Genomic DNA, 18,063 nt, shown 5'->3' on the forward strand with positions numbered 1-18,063 from the left:
TCCATAGATCTTGATGTATCGTCAAGGTTTCTGAGGAGGATAAGAAATATTTTTCAATTTACTTGTGGAATGTGGATGTCGACATTATGCACTGCCCATCCCTAAAATGTCTTCGAGGTGGTGATGGTGAGCTGTTTTCTCGAACTGCTTCAGTTCATGTGCTGGAGGTAGAACTACACTGCAATTCGGAAGGTAATTGCACAATTTTGACCCAGTGTCAGTGGAGGTATGGTTATAATTTCCGAGTCAGGATGGTGAGTAGCTTGGAGGGGAATTGCAGATGTGGTGTTCCAGTGTTTCTGCTGCTCTTGGCCTTCCAGACAGAAGTGGTTGTGGGTTTTGAAGGTGCTGTGTCCGAGGGTCGAACGCCAAGGTAAATGTCAAGTTGTCCAACAGGTTTAATTTCTTTTTTGAATTTTGTAGTGACTGTTACAATTGAGTGGCTTACTAGGCCATTTCAGAGGGCAGCTGAAAGTCAACCACACTGTTGTGGGTCTGCAGGTGAAGATTGCAGATTTCCAACAACCAGCATGGTCATCATAAGACTCAATTTCAGGTATGTACTAAATTCAAATTCTGCCATGGCTGGATTTGAATTCTGGTCCTCAGAACATGGCTAGAGTTTCTGGATTAATAACCCCAGAGAGAAGACTGAATAGCATTTTATGAGTTTTTTTTTTAAACCTATTGCAAGTTTGAGTTGTCTTGATGATAATGTGCTCTTTATTTTCACAAAATTATTTCTGGTCACCTAATCCCTCTTTTAACTCCGTATCCCTTCAGCCATTTTCTGCTATCATTATAAACTGACAAGTATATCTACTTGTTACAACGTGACACCATCCACTTCAAGCCGAATGCTAGTTTCTTTTGAGATATTTCTTCGAGCAATTGAAGACATGAGACACTGTAGGCCATCAACAGCAGCCAAACTGTACCTGAACAAATTGTACTCCAGCACAATCTGCAACCTAATGACCTGGCATATACCCCACCCTACAAGTGCCATCAAGCCAGGTACTTGTTCTAACTATTCCAGTCTTTGTGGGGTTTTTTGGTGTTCGTATACAATTATATAATAAATTTCTAGATTTTATGAGAAACAAAATTTTGTGGGGCCCTCTTCTGATTCTGCAAGTAGCACTAGACATCAGTGCATTGCTTGCTTGTTATATTTTTGCCTTCAATCTGAGAGAACATCTACTTCTGAATATTTGTTGCGTACAAATCAAATCATTTTGGCTACAGTACACAGCCTCATCACAATCCTCTCTTCACACTTGAAAAATATCCAATTGTCTCTCTTCCAACTTGACACGAGATTTACCTACAGCCTATTTTAACAAATAATGTCACATCTCAGCTACACATTTATCACCAAAAGTTAATTAGCATGATAAACTTTGAGAGTGTCTGGACACATATATGTATGCTCTTATTTACAGCCACATTTCGTCCAAGATTATTCTTGAGTTAAATATTCTCTTTTATTTAGATTCAAGATTGCGTTTCACCAATTTCTGCTTCAAATGTATTATAATTTCTTTCAATGATGAGATGACTCATTAAGCTTATACTTCTAAAACAATTACACTCTATTGCTTTTGGGTTCCTCAGATAATAACCCAGTGCCTCCAAATTAAACAGATTATCCCTTTATGCCTCTGTCTATCAACCTCTAAGTATCACAATGACCTATAAATCTTACCCCAACCTTGCCACTGCTCTTATTCTGGCCATTTAAACACCCTCTAAATCACTTTGCTCTAATTTTCAGAAGTGCTACATTGATGCCATCTGTTATCGTCTAACGTAATGCACAACTGCTTGGAATATGGATAGATGAAGAAAAAACTTTTGTATTGCATATTACTAGCAATGAAGATTAATTGAAAAATGATACAAAAACAGAAGTTGCTGGAAAAGCTCAGCAGGTCTGGCAGCATCTCTGAAAAAATCAGAGTTAACATTTCGGGTCTGGTGACCCTTCCTCAGAACGGAAAATTGATGCTCACTTGAGACTCCTGAGAGGTAATGTTTCCTCTTAGGAAAGCAATTTCCTCAAGGAACACCCCTCAAAATCTAACAATGTCAGATTCAGATGACAGCCAATATTATATGCAGAAGTAAGCTGAACAAATTAAAAATTGTTCGATTTTCCATGCTTACCAGAGCCTCACCAAACAAATCAATGGCAAAACTAGCCTCCCTGATAGCTTTTTCAGTCAGTGGTTCTGGTTCTCCTGTGATTCCACTTCTTGATGTCGGTGAAGAGTCTAGGTTTACTGCAGCTGGTTCATTAACCTCCAACTGTAGTACGCCATATAATTCTGCAGGTTTGTGTTGAGTTGGAAGTGGCCTCTCATCATAGGGAAGTGAGCTGCTATCGACCTGAGGGAAGACCACAAAAGGAAAAAGATCAGATTTGCGGCAATCAGCTTCAGTCAGGTTGCCCAATTGGTTACAAAACACCTGGTCGTGGATAAGAGTTCGCCTTCCTTATTAGATATGCATGGGGTTAATTATTTGGTCCCAGTCTCCTGGACTGGATTTAGCACTCAGAGTTTGCCATTCCTGTTTTGATAGAAAAGTGTTTCAAACATCAAGTTGCTTGTCTAAAAGAAATTTGTCAATTACTTCACTACAAACACAGCTCTGGATCTTGTTTGTGATAATTTCTCCCATGCGGATGTTCAAATCCATATATTTGAGTTCAAAATTCTCTAAAGTGACAGAATAGTGAACAGAACTGAAAAATAAAATGAGCATATATTTAACTGTTTTTTGTGTTACTTTAGTGCCAGAGAATACATATTGTAATTTCGCAGTTTTCCCATTTTAACAAAATGAATTAATTTGCAGAAAGAGGTACTTCCTTGGAACAAGTCACAATAACAGAATTACGGACTGTGTGGTGGCGTAGTAGATCAAACTTCAATTTACCAAAAAAAAAAAATTTTTTAAGAGTTAGAAGGAACACAAGCGTTGATCCCTGGCTTAAAAAAACTTATTGTGCCTTGAACTGGCAGAACAATTCTCCATGTCAGTCATACTGTTTAAAGCATATTGGCAGAAGGGCTGGCCCAATGGAACAGGAAGAGAGAGAGAGAGAGGGGAAAGAAGCCAAGTCTCTACTGGAAAGCAGAAAATCTAGTCTAATGCTTTCACATCTCACTTCATCCATAGAATCAGAGGTACACAGCACAAAATCAGGAACTTTGGCCCAACTCATCTATGCCAACTCAGGTTTCCTAAACTATTCCCATTGGCCTGAATTTGGCTCATATCCCTCTAAACCTTTCCAATCTATGTACTGGTCCAATAGACTTTTAAATGTTGTAATTGTACCCGCCTCTATCACTTCCTCTGGCAGCTCATTCCATACACACACCACCCTCTGTGTGAAAAAGCAGCCCCTCAGATCCCCTTTAAATCTTTCCACTCTTACCTGAAACCTATGCCCTCTAATTTTGGACTCCACTACACTGGGGAAAAGACCTTGGCTATTCACTTTATCTATGCCCCTCATGACTTTATAAACCTCTTTAAGGTCAACTCTCGGCCTCCTACGCTCCAGGGGACAAAGTCCCAGCCTCTCCTTATAATTCAAACTTTCCAGTCTAGGTAACATCCTTGTAAGATCTTTTGTACTGATATTTATGGCTTTAAGAGGTGCATTTTGTCCTTCTTTGTGTTGAAGAAAGGTTTTAAAGCAGAAGAGATGAACTGTGTTATGAAAGCCAATGAAAAGTAAGCAGCTGGTAAGGCCTTGGGTTTTTAAAAAAAAAATGCTGGAACAATAGAAGCAGCCTGAATGTTGGGGCAAGCTCCCACAGAACCAGAGACAGTAGGAACTGCCGATGCTGGAGTCTGAAATAACGAGGTGTGGAGCTGGCCACATCGGGAACAGCGGACACAACAGACCACATTAGCAGATGTGCAGGTGAACATCTGTTTAGTGTGGAAGGTTTTCTTGGGGCCTGGGATGGAGGTGAGGGGGGAGCAGGGAAAGGTGCCGGGGTGGTGGGACTAGTGGAGAGTGTGGAGCACACTGACGTTTACATCGCCGAGGCCAGGTGCCAACTCTCTGACTCACTCCAACCTCTCCCCCACAGAACGTGCAGCCCTCCGCTCAAACCCTAACCTCACTACATAAACGGGGGACAAGGGAGGCGCAGTTTACATCGCCTGCAACCACAGGATGTGCTACACCTGTTCACCTGCACATCCGCTAATGTGGTCTATTGTGTCCGCTGCTCCCGATGTGGCCTCCTCTACATCAGGGAGACCAAGCGGAGGCTCAGAGACTACTTTCTGCAGCACCTACACTCGGTTCGCGACAAACGACAACACCTCCAACTCGCGAACCACTTCAACTCCCCCTCCTAATTCCTGGACGACACGTCCATCCTGGGCCTCCTCCAATGTCACAACGATGCCACCCGAAAACTAGAGGAACAGCATCTCATATTCTGCCACTGAACCCTACAACCCAATGGTCTCAATGTGGACTTTACGAGCTTCCCCACCCCCGACCTCATCCCAAGACCAGCCCACCCTCTCGTCCCCGCGTCCCTGATCTGTCCGTCTTCTCTCCCACCTATCTGCTCCTCCCACCTCACTGATCAACGCCCAACCCCACTTCGTACCTACACTCACCTACTAGCTTCAGCCCTGCCTCCTTGAACTGTCCGTCTTCCCTCCCACCTACCCGCCCCTCCCTCCTCACTGACCAACGCCCATCCCAACGACCTACTTACGCTCACTTTTACTAGCTTCATCCCCGCCTCCTTGACCGGTCCATCTTTTCTCTACCTATCTGCTCCACTATCTACCTTCTATCACCGCCCTCTAAACTCTATTTATTTCAGAGCCCCCTTCCCCTCCCCCATTTCTGAAGAAGGGTCCAGACCCGAAGCGTCAGTTTTCCTGCTCCTCTGATGCTGCCTAGCCTACTGTGTTCATCCAGTTCCACATCTTGTTTTCCCACAGAACCAGGATTTTTAGTTTCAGTACCAGCAGTTGATGGGTCTTGAAGCTGGGTGGAAACCACAGTACATCTCTCCCTGCTATTCTGAGTTGTCTTAATGATTTTCCTGCTTCTGGAGTTGCACGTGACACAATCTGTTCTGAATTTGCCTTTGTGAAGTGTGTTTTTCAGATGTTACTACATTACAACAGTTAATTAGTAGTAGTTCATAATCTATTATTCCGTTAAGTTTTCCAATCCAGTTAAGTTATTCCAATTTCTTTTTTCTTTTGTTTTATTTTAACTACAGTGGATGAATAATGTGCGTTTTGCTTGATGTCAAATAGTTTGACTAATCAAATGGCATCTGGAATGCAATGCCTGGCACTTGCCTTTAACACAAAAAGTTAGGGTCTAGGGAATCTTCTTAAATATATTTTTAGGTAGTTTGGCCTGGTGCAGAACACTTCTTTGGCAAACTTTCCAGTTTAATCACATGCTTCCCATATCAGGGCAACCAGAATTGTATGTAGTAATCCAAATGTGGCTTTACCAATGTCTTGTAAAACTGTAATATGATGTCCCAACTCCTGTTATCAGTGCTCTGATCAATGAAGGCAAGCATGCCAAACATCTTTTTAACCACCCTGTCTAATTGCGATGCCACTTTCAAGCAACAATGTGCCTGTTCCCCAGGTCTCTCAGTTCAACAACTCCCCAGGGCCCTATCATTTACTGTGCATAGCCTGCCATGGTTTGTCTTACCAAAATGCAACACCATGTATTTATCTCTATTAAACTCCATCTGCCATTCCTCAGTCCACTGGTCCAGTTGATCACAATCCTGTTGTGCTCTTAGACTGTTCACTATATCACCAATTTTGGTGTCAGCTGTGAACTTATTATCCATGCCTCCTATAAATTCATCCAAATAAATGATTCACAGTGGACCCAGCACTGATCCGGGTGGTACACTGCTGGTCACAGGTCTTTCGTCTTAAAAAAAAAAAAAAAAAAAAAAAATCCTCTACCACCACCATCAAGCCAATTGTGTGTCCAACTGGGTAGCTCTCCCTGGATCCCATATGATATAACCTAACTAACCAATTCACCAAGCGGTACCTTGTCGAAGGCCTCGCGCAAAAGCTTGTAGCAACGTCTACCGCACAGGCCTCATCTATCTTCTTGGGCACCACTTCAAAAAACTCAATCAAATTCGTGAGACACCATTTCCCATGCACAAAGCCATGCTGACTGTATAAAACCAGTTAAAGCATCACTAGGAAAAGGCAAAGAATAGGTTATTGGCTTGCCTCCTCAAACGGATGATTGGACATATGATGATATAGCAATAAAGCTAAAGTTGCAAAAGATTACCAGACATTTTGCTGCAGTTCTGTTAATTTTCTCATTTCACTAGCACCTCCATCCTTTGAGAGTCCGCTTTAAAAGTGTTAGTGCTTTGGCAGGCGAAGGAAGTTTTTTTTTCTTTATACATTCACGGGATGAGGGTGTCGCTGGCCAGGCAGCATTTACTGCCCATCCCTAATTGCCCAGAAGGCAATTAAGAGTCAACCACATTTCTGTGGGTCTGGACTCACATGTATGCCAGTAGATGGCAGTTTCCTTCCCTAACGGACATTAGTGAACCAGATGGGATTTTCCCTGACAATCGGCAATGGATTTATGGTCATTATTAGACTCTTAATTCTAGATATTTATTGAATTCAAATTCCACCACCTGCCATGGCAGGATTCAAACCCGGGTCCCCAGAATATTATCTGGGTCTTTGGATTGAAAGTCCAGTGGTAATACCGCTAGGCCATTGCCTTTAAACTAGTCACTGATGTACTTGTTAATACTCAATAGGTACTCAGTTCAAAGCTACTTTAAAAAAAATCAAAAAACTTAAGTGCTGGAAAGCAGACACAGCGGGGTGTCCACTGTATAAAAAAGTGAAGTGAAAGATGCCACGGTTACAGAGAACCATAAAGTGCTTCCTCATGAAAAGAAAATGGTGCTGAGTTTAACCTGAAGGTCACCACACCTCAGACGAAGGGAGAGGTTGAGATGGCAGGGTCTTACTGGTCACCTTTACAACTAACTGCTACAACAATCAGCAGAAATTTCATTCACTAGAGCAAACAGAAATCATCACATTTTAAAATAAAGAATCATAAAGATCAGTTGAGCTCATTTCCCACTGTTTCGCTGTAAGCTGGCAAATTTTTTTCAGTGTTGAATTTCACCTGGCATGCATTCAACCATTCCATCAGCCTATACCCTCTTGAAATTTAATAATTCTTTTTCACTGTATACTACACAATCAAGTTTCGTGTCATCTGCAAGTTTCAAAATTGTATCCTGTAACTCCACGTCATTGATATAACAAAGATAGTAGTGGTTTTGTAGTGAATGGATACCCTGTCCATTTTATAAATCCCTTAACTAATTTGTATCCATTCTGCTACTTCCACCTTTATTCTGTGTTTTAATTTATCATATAGTCCTTTATTAAATACATTTTCAAAGACCCTTTTCACCACCCGCACGGTCCTTTTTATCCTCAAAGGAACTAAAATTGCCAAGCAGCATTTGTCATTTACAGATATTAAAGTACAGAATTGATCAATTAACATTACATTGTGACATCCGATTTGCTCATGTAAAAGTGGAAGTGATAGTGGATAAGAAAAGTAAAAGAAAGATCAAGAGACTGAGCACATCCTTCACTCAAGTGACTTCTGAGTCCAAAGTTAGCAAAAATCCTGACATCACTAAAATGTAGTTGTGATATTTCTTGTCATGTCTTTTTAATATTATTAGTACCCAAACGTACAACAATGGCTTTGTAGAAATGAAAGTTCTACTAATTTACAGATTCTCATTTCTATAATTAGAGCCAGTACACAGATCTTTACCATTAGCCAAATGGGGGATGGGAACCTACGTGTACAGTCAGAGAAGAAGGGAGCAAGGACAAAAACAAAAAAGGTAGAAAAGGGAATAAGAAAAGTGATAGGCAGAGAAACCAATGATAAAATTCAAATAGGGCTAGTGAGAAAAAAAAGTGAGACAAACAATGTTAAAAAGACAAGCTTAAAGGCTTTGTATCTTAATGCGTGGAGCATTTGCAATAAAAGTGGATCAAATAATCGCGCAGTTAGATGTAAACGGATACAATTGGGATTACGGAGACATGGCAGCAGGGTGACCAGGGACAGGAACAGAATGTACCAGGGTATTCAGTATTTAGGAAGGACAGACGAAAAGGAAAAGGTGGTGGAGTGGCATTGCTGGTTAAACAGGAAATTAACACAATAGTCAGAAAATATATTAGCTCTGACAATGTGGAGTCTGTATGGGTAGAGTTGAGAAATACCAAGGGACAAAAAACATTAGCGGGTGTCATACACAGACCCCCAAACTGCAGTGGTGACATCGGGAATGGCATTAAACAGGAAATTAGAAGTGCATGTGATAAGGGAATATTGATAAGGGTGATTTTAATCTGCACATCGATTGGGCAAATCAAATTAGCCACAATGCCGTAGAGGAGGAATTCCTGGAGTGTATATATGATTTTCTCGAGCAATATGTGGAGGAGCCAACTGGACAGAAAGCCATCTTAGGCTGGGCACTAGGTAATGAGAAGGGAATCATTGCCAATCTAGCTGTGTGAGATCCCCTGGGGATGAGTGACCATAACATGATGGAATTTTTTTTATCAAGATGGAGAGTGAGATAATGGATTTGGAGATGAGGGTGCTGAATCTTAATGAAGGAAACTACGAAGATACGAGGCATGAGTTGGCCTTCATAGGCTGGGGAGAGTTACTTAAAAGGGATGACAGTGGATAGGCAACGGCAAACATTCAAGGAATGCATGGGGGAACCGCAACAACTGTTTATTCCTGTCTGGCACAAAAGCAAAGTGGGTTAGAGGGCCAATCCATGGGTTACAAAGGAAATTAGAGATACTATCCGATCCAAGGAGGATGCATACAGGTTGGCCAAGAAAATTAATATATCCGAGGATTGGGAGCAGTTTAGAATTCAGCAAAGAAGGACCAAAGGATTGATTAAGAAGGGGGAAATATAGTACGGAAGGAGGCTTGCAGGGAACATAAAAACTGAAACTATATGAGTTTCTATAGGTACAAGAAGAAAAAGAGGTTGGTGAAGACAAATGTAGGTTCCCTGCAGACAGAAACGGGGAAATGTATAATAGGGGACAAAGAAATGGCTGAACAACTGAATACATATTCTGGTTCTGACCTCACAAAAGAGAACACAAATCAGATACCGGAAATGAAGGAGAATCCAAGATTTTGTAAGAGGGAAGAATTGAGGGAGATCAATATTAGTAGAGAAATAGTGCTGGGAGAATTGATGGGATTGAAGGGGATAAACCCCTAGGGCCCGATAATCTATATCCCAGAGTACTTAAGGAAGTAGCTCTGGAAATAGTGGATGCATTGGTGGTCATCTTCCAGGATTCTATAGACTCTTGAACAGTCCCTGCAGATTGGAGGGTAGCTAATGTCACTCCAATATTCAAAAAGGGAGGTACAGAGAAAACAAGGAATTATAGACCAGTAAGCCTAACATCGTTAGTGGGGAAAATTCTCGAATCCATTATAGATGACATTACAGCAGAGCATTTAGAAAGCAGTGGCAGGATAAGACACAGTTAGCATGGATTTATGAAGGGGAAATCATGCTGACAAATCTGTTGGAATTCTATGAAGATGTAATTAGTAGAGGTGACATGGGGGAGCCAGTCGATGTGGTACACTTGGACTTGCAGAAAGCGTTTGGCAAAATCCCACACAAGAGATTATTGTGTGAGGTTAAAATGCATAGGATCGGGGGAAATGTATTGAGGATAGAAAACTGGTTGGCAGAGAAGAAAGAGTAGGAATTAATGGGTCCTTTTCAAATTGGCAGCAGCAACTAGTGGGGTGCCACAGGGATCAGTACTAGGGCCCCAGCTAGTCACAAAATAGATGAATGATTTGGATGAGGGAACAAAATGTAACATCTCAAAGTTTGCAGATGATACCAAGTTGGGTGGGAAGGTGAAATATGACGAGGACTCAAATCTCAGCATGATCTGGACAGGTTGGGTGAGTGGACGAATGCAGTATAATTTGGATAAATGTGAGGTTATTCACTTTGGAAGCAAAAACGAGGTGGCAGATTACTACCTGAATGGCTGTAAATTGGGAGAGGGGAATGTGTAGCGGGAGCTGGGTGTCCTTGTGCACCAGTTACTGAAGGTAAGCATACAGGTGCAGCAGGCAGTAAAGGTGGCAAATGGTGTGTTGGCCTTCATTGCAAGAGGTTTCAAGTACAGGAGCAGGGATGTGTTGTTGCAGTTATACAGGGCCTTGGTGAGGCCACACCTATAATATTGTGCGCAGTTTTGGTCTCCTTTTGAGGAAAGATGCTCCTGCTCTCGAGGGAGTGTAGCGAAGGTTTAACCGGCTGATTCTGGGGATGGCGGCACTGACGTATGAGGAGAGATTTACTAGGTTAGGATTATTTTCGCTAAAGTTCAGACGAATTGTTGGCGGGGGGGGTTCTCAGGGAGACTTATAAAATTCCAACAGGACTAGACAGGGTAGACCCAGGGAGGATGTTCCTGATGGTGGGTGTGTCCAGAACCAGGGGTCACAGTCTGAGGGTTCAGGGCAGACCATTTAGGACAGAGACGAGGAGACATTTCTTCACCTAAAGAGTGGTGAGCCTGTGGAATTCATTAACACAGGAGGTAGTTGATGCCAAAACATTGAATACATTCAAGAGGCAACTAGGTATAGCACTTGCAGCGAATGGGATCAAAGGTTACGGAGAGAAAGCAGGATTAGGCTATTGAGTGGACAATCAGCTATGATCGCAATGAATGGCACAGCAGGCTGTAAAGGCCAAATGGCCTTCTCCTGCTAGTATCTTCAACATTTCTAGGTAACTGCTCCCTTCCTAAGGGAGAGACCAAGCTGTTACAGGAGAATACGTACCCTTGGAGATGGTAATCTGGCAGGTGGAGTAGGAGTATGCTGCTGTGGTATGGGAGACCATTGTGACTTTCCAGGGGTCAGATACAGTCCGAGGCTTTCATCAGATGACTCCTGCAGATGAGTTTCCACCACTGATGCAGATTTAAGCCCCAAAACCATTTGCTGCTGTTGAATTCTATTAGGATGATCCACTGGTTCAAGAGGAATCTCAGGAAGCTTTCGGATCTGGACAGTGAAAATCATTGATCTTTTTAAATAAAAGAATTATATCTACCATTTGTTAAACCACAAATGGCTTTAAATATTTCATTACATGACTTGAATTAGTCTCCTTTAATCTCAACAGATTAAGTTTCCAACTTAGAATGTGGGGATAACTTTGAATAGCAACTATTCCATTTATCTAGGCTCAGTTCCTAATCTGCACTCAGTTAACTGAGATAGTAGATATGACATGCCATATGTGCCTGTGCCCAGGAAAGAGCAGAATGACTTGCATTTATGTTGCATTTATTTAAAATCTCAGGGTTCCCCCAAGTGCCTTTAAAGCCTATTCAGGCAAGTTTGAACAATAGTTAGTTATGTTATTTAGGAAACACAATAGCCAATTTGCATGTAGCAAAAGAATTGAGCAAATAAATCCATCTTAGTAATGCAGGTCTGAAGGATAAATATTGACCAAGATACAACATAATATTCCTATGATTTTCTTATAAACAGTAACAGGTGATCTTTGAACAGCCACAGGTTATGTAGCACTACATTGTCAATCTGGATTACACGATGAAATTTCTGGAATAAACTTGAATTCACAGCTTTGAAAACAATTAATCAATTCTCCTGCTTACGAAGGTCATGCAGTGTGACCTACTGAAAAGTACACAGTGATGACTGTTGAAGTTTCGACAAAATAGGATTGTCAGGATACATCACCACATGAATGATACACCAGAAAGTTACTTGCGTCCATTTAGCATGATTCAGGGAAGGAAGGAAGAATGGATGTTGAGTCGTTTTTGAAAAGTGTGTTTCCCAAATTTAAAAATATTTATTAAAACTAATATATGTTTAAAAGCTCTGTCATGGTCACTGTTGATATTCAACTACGGGAGCTACAGAATCAGAATCCAAGAATTAATTTATATCATTGTCTCCAATGCAGCACCAGATGTAGGGTATCTCCAGCAGGCTATTGCTAAAGAACATATTAAGCAGAAGCCATTTTTCCCCCAATTTTATCATAGTTTATTTTACAGTTCCCTTTCTCCAATAGCAAATTGGAGACTCACATCTGGCTCATCACGGGAGGCAAATCACTGTTTACTTAGGGAAGGTAGGCAGGTGACTTCTTTGTTATTCATTCACAGGATGTGGGCGTTGCTAACTGCATTTGCTGCCCATCCTTAATTGCCCAGGGGGCAGTAAAGAGTCAACCAGATTGCTGTGGTTGTGGAGTCACACGTAGACCAGGCCAGGTAACGATGGCAGTTTCCTTCCCTGAAGGACATTAGAATACTCTGATAAACATGACAGCACGAATCCATACTGACCGTTCCCATGTCCAGCAAGTTATGTAGCTCTAGCTGCTGGTAAACCTTCATCCTATAATCATCCATTTGCTGCTTCTTCTGTTTGGCCAGGTCATAGTCCTCCTTCTCAATTGCACAGCGCTTTTCCACCTCATAACGGCCCAGGCGCTCTCCTACCTGAACAAAATGAATTGTTGTTATCCATAAGCTCAATTATCAACATTCAAAAAGTGCTTCTTCAAATATACAAATAATTCTCTTCGAAGAAGTGCTGAGTGTAAGATGAGCATGAACATACTAAACTCAAACCATAACATCGACTAAGAGTTACTCACTACTTGATAACTTCCAGTTAAAGGTCATCCACCTGAAACGTTAATTCCTTTTTTGTCTCTCAGCAGATACTGCTTGATCTGCTGAATGTTTTCCAGCTTAATCTGCTTTTACATCAGACATGAAGCCATCTGTATCTCTTGCTGCTTTTCTTTTCTTTCATTCACACATGGGATGTGGGCGTCACTGGCTGACCAGCATTTAATTGCCTGTCCCTACCTGCCCTTAAGAAGGTGGTGGTGAGCTGCATTCTTCAACTGCTGTGGTCCATGAGCTGTAAGTTGACCCACATACTGTTTGGGAGACAATTCCAGGATTTCTATCCTGTGACTGTGAAGGAACATCAATATATTTCGAAGTGAGGACGGTGAGTGGCTTGGGGGGGAACTTGCAGGTCATGGCATTCCCATTTATATCCTGCCCTTGTCCTTCTAGATGGAAGTGGGTCATGCTTTTGGGAGATGCTGATGGCAGATTTCTGCATTGCATCGTGTAGATAGGACACATTGCTGCCACTGAGTATTGGAGGAGGAAGGAGTGGATGTTTGTGGATTCGATACCAATCAAGTGGGCTGCTTTGTCCTGGATGGTGTAAAGTTTCTTGAGTATTATAGGTGCCACACTCATCCAGGCAAGTGGGGACTTTGCCTCTGGCAGTGGACATGCTTTGGAAAGTCAGAAGGTGAATTACTCAATGTAGTACTTTGACATGCTTTCATAGCAGTATATTTATATGGAGAGTCCAGCTGGGTTTCTCTCCATAGTAACCCCCAGAATGTTGATAGTGGGGGTACTCAATGATGGTAACGCCATTAATTGTCAAGGGGCAGGTGACAGATTGTCTCTTATTGAAGATGGTCATTGCCTGGCATTTGCGTGGCATGAATGTCACTGGCCATTTGTCAGCTCAATTTTGGTAATGACAAATTAGGTTTTCTTGTCAATTTTAAAAAGTGTTGATCAAGACAATGCAGTAACAAAATCTTACATAAATATAACACCTAAAACATAGTAAACTTCAGAAGATGCTTCAGAGAAGACAAAATATGACATTGACACACTCGGGACAGTCAACCAAAACCTTGACAAAATAGGTAGAACAGACATTCAGAGACTGGGGTTTAGGTAATTGAAGCATGGTCACTATAGGCAGAATCAGGGATGTTTGACACCAGAATTCAATCAGTGCCTAATTATCAGAGGGTTATGGAACTGGAGGAGATTGCAGAGATAAGAAGAGGTAGGGCCATGAGGATTTGATAACAAGGACAATTTTTAAATCCTAAATGTTACTCAACAGAGCCAATGTAAGTCAACAAGAACAGGAGTGATAGCTGAGCAGGTGTTATGGATCATACCAAACCCCCCTCAAAATATGTTAAAAAGTTGCCTAGACGCCAATTTGTCTTATTTTGAAGGTAAATGCAATTTGACTGGTCAAACTACTTGATGTTAAGCAAAACCAACTTATTCATACACTATAATTAAAATACAGCAAAAGAGAAAAAAGAAAAGAATTGGCTTAATTCTAATTCTATTGGAAAACTTAAATGGAATAATAATTCAGTAACTACCACTAATCAAATGTTCCAATATAGTTACATTCCATAAACACACTCTTGGCAAAAGGCAAATTCAGAAAACAGACTCTCTAACATGCAACTGCAAGAGGAAAAACATCAAGAGAACCGAGACACAGTAGCAGGGAGAGATGTACTACAGCAACAGACCCAGCAACAACTGCTAGTGAAAAACTAATAAACTAAAAATTCTGGTTCTGTGAGAGTTTGACCACACCTATTCAGGCTGCTTTTCTTATTCCAACTTTTCAGCAAAATCCCCAAGGCCTCACAAGCTGTTTTCTTGACTGGCTTTCCAAATAGATAGCTCAGTACCTCTGTCTTAAAACCTCCCCTAAAAAAAAAAGACAGAACAGAATAACCTCTGAAAGCCATAGTATCATAACACGGGCCATGATGAAGGTTAAGACACAGACAATATTTTGTATTACCTCAAGCTTAGGGATTTAAAATTGGGAGACCGCTGGTTTGCATACGAGTAATCTGGCTTCAAGATCTAGATAATATGAATGACATTTTCTGAAGGAGATAGCTGAGACAGCAACAAATGTCAGGCAATGTGTTCAAAGTGGAAATAGGTAGTATTAGCGATGACACAAATGAGCAAGTTCATTTTGGGATTCAAATTATCACGTATGTTGCTGACAGAATGAGTTACTCAGGAACACTGGTAGCTAGGGAATGGTAATAAGCAGTAGGGACCTTACAAACCTTATCTCTAGCACCTGCAAGCAACCTTCCTCAAGCTGCATGGCCACTGCTTGGAGATCTCACGCAAAGCGAACAGACTGCTGACATAGACTTCAGCAGATGGAAGTCACTGGCCTCAGATGGACCTCAGTAATCCATGCAATGGAAAAAGAAATAGGGGGAAAAAAACGTCAGCCTTCCTGCTTCTCTGATGCTGCTTGGCCTGCTGTGTTCATCCAGCTCTACACCTTGTTATCTCAGATTCTCCAGCATCTGCAGTTCCTACAATCTCTATTCAAAAACATAGATTTCTATATTTAATTATGTACAAAATGAATGCTTTACATATACAATCAGAACAATGATAACATCCTGATCAGCAATGCAATTGCTCCTCACATCATTACTAAGAAGTAGGTCTAAATATTGTTCAACAACGCTTGATCTTAATACACTGTACCTTCTGAAGGTCAGCTATAGCTTGTTTAAGTTTCTTTGCAAAATCATAGCGTTCATGTTTAACTGCTTCATGTTTCTCTTCATCCAATTTACGTATGATTTGAGCCACTTCAGGATCCTGGTACATGTCAAAGGCAAGGTCATCCAGGGGTGATATAATCTCAGATTTACTGAAAGCAAAGGAGTAACAACTGCCCTTGAATAAATGAAGCAGCTTTAAATAATCCATTGTAATCTTATAACCAACTGTAAAAACATGGAAGCAACAAGCAAAATCATAGAATGCTGGTGTTTAAAGATGTCACACCAGAGATTCTTTCCTCTCTGCCCAATATGTTTGATCGGGACAGTATCGACATGCATATTCAGTAGGGTCCTGCAGTACTGCAGGTAGCATCCCTGCTCTGAGCCAGAGCTCTGGGCTCAAGTCCCACTTGAGGACTTAATGAACAAGGAAGGTGCATTCATAAGGTGGCCAAAATTCTCTGGTGGCATGAGTTAAATGGAGGAATAAACATAAACGCCTCTGATTCTTCCTTCAACTTTCTACTTCAAGGATTGTCCCAAGCAAAATGCTCAAAAAGAAATAGTCTGTTTAGCCCTTCTTGCAACAAATGAGCTGGACATCATGGGATTGCAATTGGCTGTTGTAATGATCGTGAAACTGTCAGCAACCTCTGCTTAGCAATGTGTCATTAAATGCAATAATCTGAAAGTTGCTATCAGTGATATCCTGCTCCTCGAAATAGCACATTGTTACAGTTTTAGAAGGTGAACTCAGCACCGAATTAATGATTTGATATGAACTTCCTCTCAATCCTGTGACTCTCATTACCCAAAGATTCGAGAAGTTTTCTCATAACAAAGCCAGCTACTCGTTTCATTGTGACCAAGTGTGGAAGTAGACAATTGGCCTTCAACAGAACTTGGCCAGCTCTCCTGCATCAGATTTGATGGCAACTAAGACATATAGGCTCATGTTCGGGCAGAACAAATGAATCATATTCCCCTCTCCAATTACTCCACATTACTCTATTAATTAAATAGAGTTCAAAATACAGTTTAACCATTCTATAAAACTTTACATATGGAACAATTAATCAAATTTTAATTCCACCAGCTGCCACGTTGGGTTTTAACCCTGTGTCCCCAGAGAATTTGCCTGGACCTTTGGATTACTAGATCAATGCAATTAACACCTGCCTAGTCCAAATCATTAATGTAAATTATGAACAGCAATGATTTTAACATGTTATCTCTCAATGACAACATCCTTATTCTATCACTCTAAAGAACCACCCTTGATTCCCATTCTGCATTTTTGGCTTTAAGCCAGGTAGCAATCCAATCTGCCATTTGACATTCCCGGAATTTATTCATTAGTTTATTATGGGCACCTTACCAAAAGCCTTTTGAAAATTCAAAATAAATTACCCTTGTTTTCCCTTCAAAAAAGTCAACATGATTGCAGAAGCAAGATTTGCTCTTTTGAAATCATGCTAAGTATTGTTATATTTTTAAACTCTAAAAGACATTCACTTCATTTATAAGGACTCCTCTATTTCTCCAGTGAAGTTAAAATGACTGATCTATTATTCACTGGGCATGTTCTATAGTCCTTCTTAAACTTAAGAATTACTAGCACACCATTTTCAATGTAAATTATTACATTTGTTTTATATTGTGTAATACATAGCTATCTTTTCCTAGATTCTTGTAAATGCATAATGCAATCCATCGTCAGCATGACCATAAAATCTAGGTCACTGAATAACATCTATTCCGGTACTAAAGGTGCAAAGGACTGTGCAATATGTTCAGTGATTTCCCAACATCTCAGGACTGAAGTACAAGAAAGAATAACTATAGTTAATCACCAGCTCACTTCCCCTCAGCATAATATATTCATGTTCCCTAATCACCTATAAAGAATCTACAACCTTATAATGCTACAAATTAGCAAATTGCAAGAGTGGGAATAAACTGTTTCTAGCCTCAATCTGATTTTACCATTATCTTTTCAATCTAAATAAACCAAAAACCTTTCAAAACACAAGTACAAAAAAAAATTCCAATGTCACAATCACATTGAAGCCTTCTCCATAAAAAGGAATGGCCCAGCTTTATAAGCATTTCTTTAAATGTCCCAAAATCAGAATCATTATTAGTTTTGAAAGCCATGAAGAATTAATATACTTCCTAAAATGAATTGACTATACTGCATACAGGGTCAAACAGGGTCAGCGTAACTTTCATTTGAGATACTCTACGTCTCAGTCAAACAAAAGTACAATTGTCCCCAAAATTCATAAATGTCCCACTGGATATTACTAACTAACTGTTCCACAGCCCTTTAACCTTCTCTAGTTTCTTGCTCCAACACTAACACTTTACACTGATCTACATCAAAAGCAAGTGTGATCTAGTATACTCCAAATTATTCTGAATATAATTGTTTTATCCCAGGTTTTAATTATAT

At 40.7% G+C, this 18,063-nt stretch overlaps 1 protein-coding gene across 1 annotated transcript in view; it reads right to left on the bottom strand.

Annotated features, from left to right (window-relative positions):
- cep104 (centrosomal protein 104) overlaps positions 1-18,063 on the bottom strand; it is a 117,646-nt gene that overhangs the window by 86,521 nt on the left and 13,062 nt on the right. Inside the window, 4 exon segments of the mRNA XM_048614904.1 lie at positions 2,170-2,391; positions 10,994-11,218; positions 12,544-12,699; positions 15,586-15,754. Coding sequence (XP_048470861.1) covers positions 2,170-2,391; positions 10,994-11,218; positions 12,544-12,699; positions 15,586-15,711 — 729 coding nt within the window. The 5' untranslated portion in view covers positions 15,712-15,754.

Source organism: Rhincodon typus, chromosome 31 (genome assembly GCF_021869965.1).
Source record: "Rhincodon typus isolate 14 chromosome 31, sRhiTyp1.1, whole genome shotgun sequence".
NCBI lineage: Eukaryota > Metazoa > Chordata > Chondrichthyes > Orectolobiformes > Rhincodontidae > Rhincodon > Rhincodon typus.